Source organism: Brassica rapa, chromosome A03 (assembly GCF_000309985.2).
Source record: "Brassica rapa cultivar Chiifu-401-42 chromosome A03, CAAS_Brap_v3.01, whole genome shotgun sequence".
In the NCBI taxonomy this organism is placed as follows: Eukaryota; Viridiplantae; Streptophyta; class Magnoliopsida; order Brassicales; family Brassicaceae; genus Brassica; species Brassica rapa.
In genome coordinates, this window is record NC_024797.2 from 28,310,322 (window position 1) to 28,317,800 (window position 7,479).

Genomic DNA, 7,479 nt, shown 5'->3' on the forward strand with positions numbered 1-7,479 from the left:
AATCGTAATTATATATATAAAGATTAGTAAAATATTGTTTTATTGTCATATTCAAAGATATTGTAACATCTTACAAATTTATAAAGTTTTTAAAAAATTAAACTTTTCGCTTCATAGATTTATAATATCGAGTAAATAATTAAACATTTAGTTTTTAATTTTTATTTTTAAAATAAAGTATATAGTTTAATTTTTTTTTCATTGGTTTAAGGTAGTAAAGATTAACCATTATTAGATAATATGATTTTTGTTATTTAAAAAAAAATCTTTATAATTTTAAAAGTTAACATCGATAAATATTTAAATATTTAGGACATAGAGGTATAGTATTACAACATTAAATTATATTTATTTAAATTTATATTATCTATAAATCTAATGGATCATCTATTGTTTAAATTCAATTATTGATAGCCCAATAAAATTTTCTGGTAGGTTCAAAATTTAAATGATAAGATTACATATTAAATGTAACATGACTTTCTAGGAATAGGTTCATTTTAAAAAAAATTACACATGAATCAAGGTTGTGACTTATGTTTTAATATATAAAATATATTTTATATCTTCTAATGTTTTTAATTTTTTTTTAAAATTCTAACAAATCTTCTTGAAAAAGATTATAATAAGATGGGGAAATTACATGTTTACCATTTTCATGGTACCACTTTTCAATTTTACCACCACTATAGAGACATTTTCAAAAATAGCTTCTTTATTAAGTGGCAAAAGACTCTTATGCCCTTGTTATTATATATATAATAAATTATTATTTAAATAATAATTAAAAAAAAAATAAAAAAATAAAAAAAGCAAAAAAAAATTATGTTTTCGAATTATAGTTTTTCAAATTCGAACTTTTTTATAAATTATTTTTTTTGAAATTTTTTTTTCGAAATTTTTTTTTTTTTCAAATTTCGTTTTGAAAAACGAAAATTATGTTTGAAACTATTTTTTAAAATTTTTTATATATTTTTAAGTATTTTTATATATATTTATTATAATCCTAAATTTCACATTCCAAAAACCCTACCCCACCTCTCAACTCTAAACCATAAGTCTAGATTAGTTAACCATAAGGGTATAATTGTCTTTTACCCTTCATTAAAAGTGAGGGTAAAAGTGGTTAATGTAAACATGAAAAGTGGTACTATGAATGTGCTATTTGTGGTAATTTCCCTAATAAGATCTTAATTGTCATAAATTGAATATAAATATTTTCAACTAATTTTGTAATTAGTAATGAAATGTTACAAAAAGAATAAAATTATAACCTATTTTATCAATTTTTTAATAATATCTATCATTTTAAAATAAAAACATTATATTGAACAAAATATGATAAAATTATTTTAAATTGATAAGTTAACATATTTTATTTTCATAAATATTAAATATTTATGCTAAAAATATAATATGTTGGTAGAACGGGTTAATATTAGTAAAATATATAATACATGTATAAAAATTTAAATTATCTTAAACTTTTTAATATACAGTAATTTATTATTTAAAATTAATAAAAATTAAAAAAATTACTAAAAAAATCTAGCAATTTGAATTACGGATCATGATTATGATAAATTAAGTACAAAATTGTTTTAATATATGTTATTTCATGCATTAAAAAATTTAGTTTAGTAATCAAACGCAAATTCAATAGGACAAATATATAATAAGCAACATATATATGTGATGATTTTAATTTACAGCATGAAAATTATAAAATTATTATATTTGGCATAATTATGCAAATATTTAAATATGTGAGTAACACTAAAAATATATAATAATTATGTAAAACAAATATATATATATATAAATGTGAAAATATATATCTGCACGATTGTGCGGGTGGATATCTAGTAAATTGTTTAAGATTTGAGTATCTATTTTCTAAATTCTGTTATATAAATTGTTTAATTTGAGAATTTAATGATTTTTTTTGGTGAATAAGTTTTTAAAACCAAGAATAATTGATATAAAGCATAATAATGATGAATATGATTTTTAAAATATAAAGTAGATAATATTAGGTAATATAATAAATATTACCGTAACATATATATTTAAATATATTATATATATTCGTAAGTTGTGAGATGCAACATTCAAGTACATATATCACATAATTCAATTCCAAATTTATTTTGGCAACTTCATATATGATTTTTTTAAATAAGACATAGCATTATAATGAACTCTAATATATTGGATGAAAAAAAAAAGAACTCCGATATATTTTGTACATTTTCAAAATTTTAAATGAATCATACATTATAGTTTTGTGAACAACACGTTTTTATGGTGTTAATAGAGTTTGATAAGAGTTTTTACCTTGGAAGTCTAAATCTTATGGTTTGAATAAACATAATTTAGGTGAGTTTGTAAAGGATGGGCTTAATATTTTGACAGATAGTGGCAAAATTTATTGGGCTGAAATAGTGCTGAGATTTGATTTGGCAAGATCGCTTTTGTTTCTGATGGGGTGGGCTTTTAATTTCCGAAAACAATTAAAAAAAAAAAAGGTAGTGACATTTTTTGTAATTATCTGGAAAAATCAGAGGCAGAATATAAGGTTTCTGTTTTAATAGTATAGACGTGAAAAAAATATAGTCGCTAACTTACGGAAAAGACTAATCACAAATTTCTTCAAGCTGTCATCGTCTTAGGGTTTTGCCTCGTGAAGATGCCAAAAACAACCGAATATTGCGATGAAAAAATTGAAGAGATACTTTGTGAAGACCGGATTAGTTCTTTACCCGACGATTTGCTTGTGACGATACTGTTGTCTGTCCCTCTTAAAGATGCAGCAGCCACCATGATTTTGTCTAAGCGATGGCGTTTTATGTGGACTATGTTGCCTATACTTGTTTACAAAGAAAGCGATGTTGAGAGCAAGAATAGTGTTTGGGATTTTCTTGACAAGTCACTGGAACTCCACAAAGCCCCTCTTCTAGGTATGTATATGCAACTCGGTCCACAGTGTCCATTAGATGCTGATGTGGGAAAGTGGGTTGCAATGGCTCTTGATCGCGGCTTGGCATTGCTAATCTTCGAGCTCCGCTGGTCCGCAGATCCAACCAGCTTGCCCATGACCCTTTACTCCTGCAAATCTCTCAAGATATTGCGTCTCTCCCACAAGGTTCTAGTGGATCTTCCTTCTTCCATCTGGCTTCCATCACTTCAAATTCTCGAGCTAAACTGTGTGGTGTATAAAAACGAAGATTCTCTCAAAAGGTTCTTATCAAGCTGCCCCGTTCTGGAGAGTATGACCGTGACACGGGAAAAAGATGACAACGTGAAAATTTTCACTGTGAAAGCTCCTTATCTATTGGACTTATCTTATGGTAATTATATGTCGGACGATGATGAAGAAGATACCGGTAGATGTTTGGTTATTGATACTCCGGCATTAACATACTTAGACATAGCCGATTATTCAGGAAACTCTTGGTCGATCGAGAATACACCCTGTTTGGAGGAAGTTTACTTCAATGTTGATCGGTCTTTACTTGGTTTTGACAAATTCTTAAGATCTTTCTCCAAAGTCTTATTTCTTGAGTTGATTTTAACTGATAAAATGGTAATCTCCCTCTCTCTCTATCCCTTTGTGGTTACATTGTTGCATCTACTTTTTGATGTTTTGACTATTGCAGATTGTGTGTTTTAGCACCATCGAGTTCTCTCGGCTGACGAAGTGTAAATTATTCCCGAATAACTCAAACTGGATGGATTCACTTGTGTCTTTCCTCCACAATACTCCAAAACTTAAGTATCTTATAATTGATTATGTACGTATCCTCCTCACTAAATATTAACCCAAGTTAATGCGTTTTTAATGCATACTAATAGCAATTGTTGCCAGAAAACAAACCATCAACCACCGATTGCCTCTATGTGGTGGAGCCAATCTATCAGTGATCCCGAATGCTTATCATCAAGTCTGGAAAAGTTTGAATTGATAGACTATGGAGGAAGAGAAGAAGAGCGAGAATTGGTAGAATACATCTTAACCACCTCTATATGTTTAAAGACGGCTACAATCTCCTTGTCCACCTTAAAACTTGAAGATGAAGACATAACTATGAAGGAGTTGAAAGCTATTCCTAGGGTTTCTATAACATCTCATCTCTTTTTCAAAACTTCACATAAATAATTATGTAAACTATAACTGTGTTTTTTTTTTGGGGTTTTACATTGTTTCCTTATCTCAACGTTTATATATTATATATATTCTATTTTGTATATTACAGATCTTACTTAGAACAATAAATACGACTTGCTTAAGTAACATCAGGTTTTTATGCATATGTTGAATGTTTAAATTGGGGAAATAAAGTTTGTTATTGAGCCAAAAAAAAATTTCCATCAGGTTTTAGAAACAGGGATTTCTCTAGTGTGTGATAAAAGCAAAGTTCAATACGCCACACTGGAGTATCTTTGGGTTTAATTCCCTCCCGAAGAAAGTTCTTATGTGCGTTGAAGAGATTTTTCACAGCTCAAACTCGCCGAGAAACAAACTTCACAGCAACAACCCACGAATATCTTATCATAGAACAGAACAACCCACAACATATTTGAAATTAGGCCTGGACATTTGGGTCGTCGGGTGGGGTTCGGATCGGATCTTTTTGGGTCCGGATCTTTTGAATCTAAGAGTTTATGACTTGATATGGTAATTTCAAATTCTCGGTTCCGGATCAGTCCGGATCGTACCGGATCCGGGTCGGGTCGGGTCTTAGATACTTAGACCCATTCGGGTAACTACAATTTATCGGTTCGGATTCGGTTCGGTTCGGGTTTGATTTAAAAAAGACCTAAAATAAAAAAAAAATCTGAAAATATTTATATATCCAAAAATATTCAACATTTGTGTTTTTATTATATTAAAATATGTATATATATTAAACTATGCGAGATACAACAACCATTCGTTGTCTCTTAGTGGTTGACCCCCATGTTCTCTAGATGTATAACCCGTCTTCGATTCCCCCTTAATGCATTTTATTTAATTTACATTATTAATTCGGGCACCCATCGGATTTCGGGTTTGGGTCGGGTCAGGTCCAAGACCCGCGGGTCCTCTGCAACAAGACCCGATAGGGTAATTTGATCAGGTCGGCTCCTTCCCGAACCGTTTTTTTTTTGGTCGGTTTCGGATCGGATCTTCGGGCCCGGGTAAAATATCCAGGCCTATTTAAAATTGTTTAAAATAAAATTAAAGATCATTTAAGGCCCAATTACCAATTTTTGGGCCTTTCCAATTTGACGTTTTTGCATCTAATTTATTCTTCGCTAGCTTTGTTATTTTTTTTTAATCCCTTATATATTAAAAGAAAAGCATTGTAATAATTGCGTTCACACTAAACTGGACACATGTCACGTGTAGAAATATTATAATAAATGCGTTCACACTAAAATGGACACATGTCACATATAAAGAGCTTCTCAGCTAAACTCTACATAAATATGTTAACACTATGTACTTTACGTTTTTTTAATATAAAACTCACATGCATAGTTCTTCTGTTTACGAATAGAGCTGGACAAGTTATTCCTAAATTTTGATTTGATTCGTTATCCGTTTTGATTCGAACCGAAAAATCTGGATATTCGTTACTCTACGAAGCAAATCAAATACTAAAATACAATATCCGTAAAAAATAAATCATAAATATCAATATTTATAGGAACGGATATCCAATTTGATCCGTTATATGCATATATATACATATATTTAAAGAATTATATATAAGTTATATATTATAGTTTATATAAATTTTACAATATTTTTGTTTTTAAATAATTTCATTTTAAGAATTTTATTTTTCATGTATTATTTTGAAAAAATGCTATTTAATATTAATTAACAGTATCTTTACATATTTATCAACCATTTCTATATACTTTTACATCCACATACATGTGCACATTGACGTGAGCACCTTATAATTAAGTATTTACCACAACTGCAATATCTAATTTTGTTGAAAGTTAAAATATTTTTTTTTCTTAATGATTCTTTCACTATCAACCAAATTGTAGTAAAATGATTTGTCTTAATAATTTTTTTTTTAACTATTATCCGTTTAGAAACTATGATATGAGACCATTGGTTTGACATCACGACTATCTAAGATTCATAACATGAAAATAAATAAATAATACTAATTTTTGATTATCACAGGAATAAAAACCAAAAACATCAAACATTTTAATCAAACAAACCAAATAAATATTTACTAGATCTCGACCCACGCAACCGCACGGATTTTTGTTTTCATTTGTTTTTAATTCGAAATTGGTATATATTATAATATATATGTGTCTATCGATTTTTAAAACATAATAAATTTACGTTATATTTTTCATTGAATAGATTGTTTCAAACTTTCACATGTATTTGTATCTTCTTCTATATATATATATTTGGATTATTATTTCATTATTAAAATCGTAACTATATATATAAAGATTAGTAAAATATTGTTTTATTGTCATATTCAAAGATATTGTAACATTTCACAAATTTAGAAAGTTTTTAAAAAATTAAACTTTTTGCTTCATATATTTATATTATCGAGTAAATAATTAAACATTTAGTTTTTGTTTAATTTTTAAAATAAACTATATAGTTTAAAATTTGTTTTCATTAGTTTAAAGTAGTAAATATTAACCATTGTTAGATAATATGATTTTTTTTTATTTTAAATAATATTTATTATTTTAAAAGTTAACATCGACAAATATTTAAATAATTAACATATGGAGGTATAGTATTACAACATTAAATTATATCTATTTAATTTATACTATTTATAAATCTAATGAATCATCTATTATATAAATCCAATTATTCATAGCCCAAAAAAAATTTTGGTAGGCCCAAAATTTAAACGATAAGATTAGAGATTAAATGTAACATGACTTTTTAGAAATATGTCAATTATGTCTATTTTAAAAAAACAATCACGCATGAATCAAAGTTGTGACTTCTGTTTTAATATATAAGATATAAGTATATTTTAATTTTAAATATATTATAAATTTTACTTTTTATATAATATTTTATACCAAAATTTATGTTATTTAAAATGAGTATAATTGTATATCTATGAAAATAAAGCAGGATTACCTAGTAATTTATAAATTTGATGGAACAACTCGCAAAATCCTATTATATGTATATATGGTTTTCATAAAATTATTCTATTATTTTAGTTATTTATCTGTATTTATAAATAATAAATATTAAAATTAAAACTTATTAAAAAGCGAGACACACTATTAATCCTAATTAAGTTAGTTATTTCAAAAATGAATTAGTATGTAATATTTGTAAGAGGTATATCTTGAAAATATAAAGATATAGGAATTATGATTTATTAAATTTGTTATAATCATTGAGATTTTATATAAAATCACAGATATTTTCAATGAAAGAGTAGTCAGTAAAATTAAATATAGGATTTCAGT

General features: G+C 26.8%; 1 protein-coding gene across 1 annotated transcript; it reads left to right on the forward strand.

The window, feature by feature from the left end:
- The first annotated feature begins 1,620 nt into the window (after window positions 1-1,620).
- LOC103861840 (putative FBD-associated F-box protein At1g05080) lies at window positions 1,621-6,963 on the forward strand. The gene is made up of 3 exons (XM_009139546.3): window positions 1,621-3,586; window positions 3,660-3,794; window positions 3,869-6,963. The coding sequence occupies exons 1-3, from the start codon at window positions 2,690-2,692 to the stop codon at window positions 4,157-4,159; spliced, it is 1,323 nt and encodes a 440-aa protein (XP_009137794.1). The 5' UTR covers window positions 1,621-2,689; the 3' UTR covers window positions 4,160-6,963.
- Window positions 6,964-7,479: the final 516 nt, after the last annotated feature.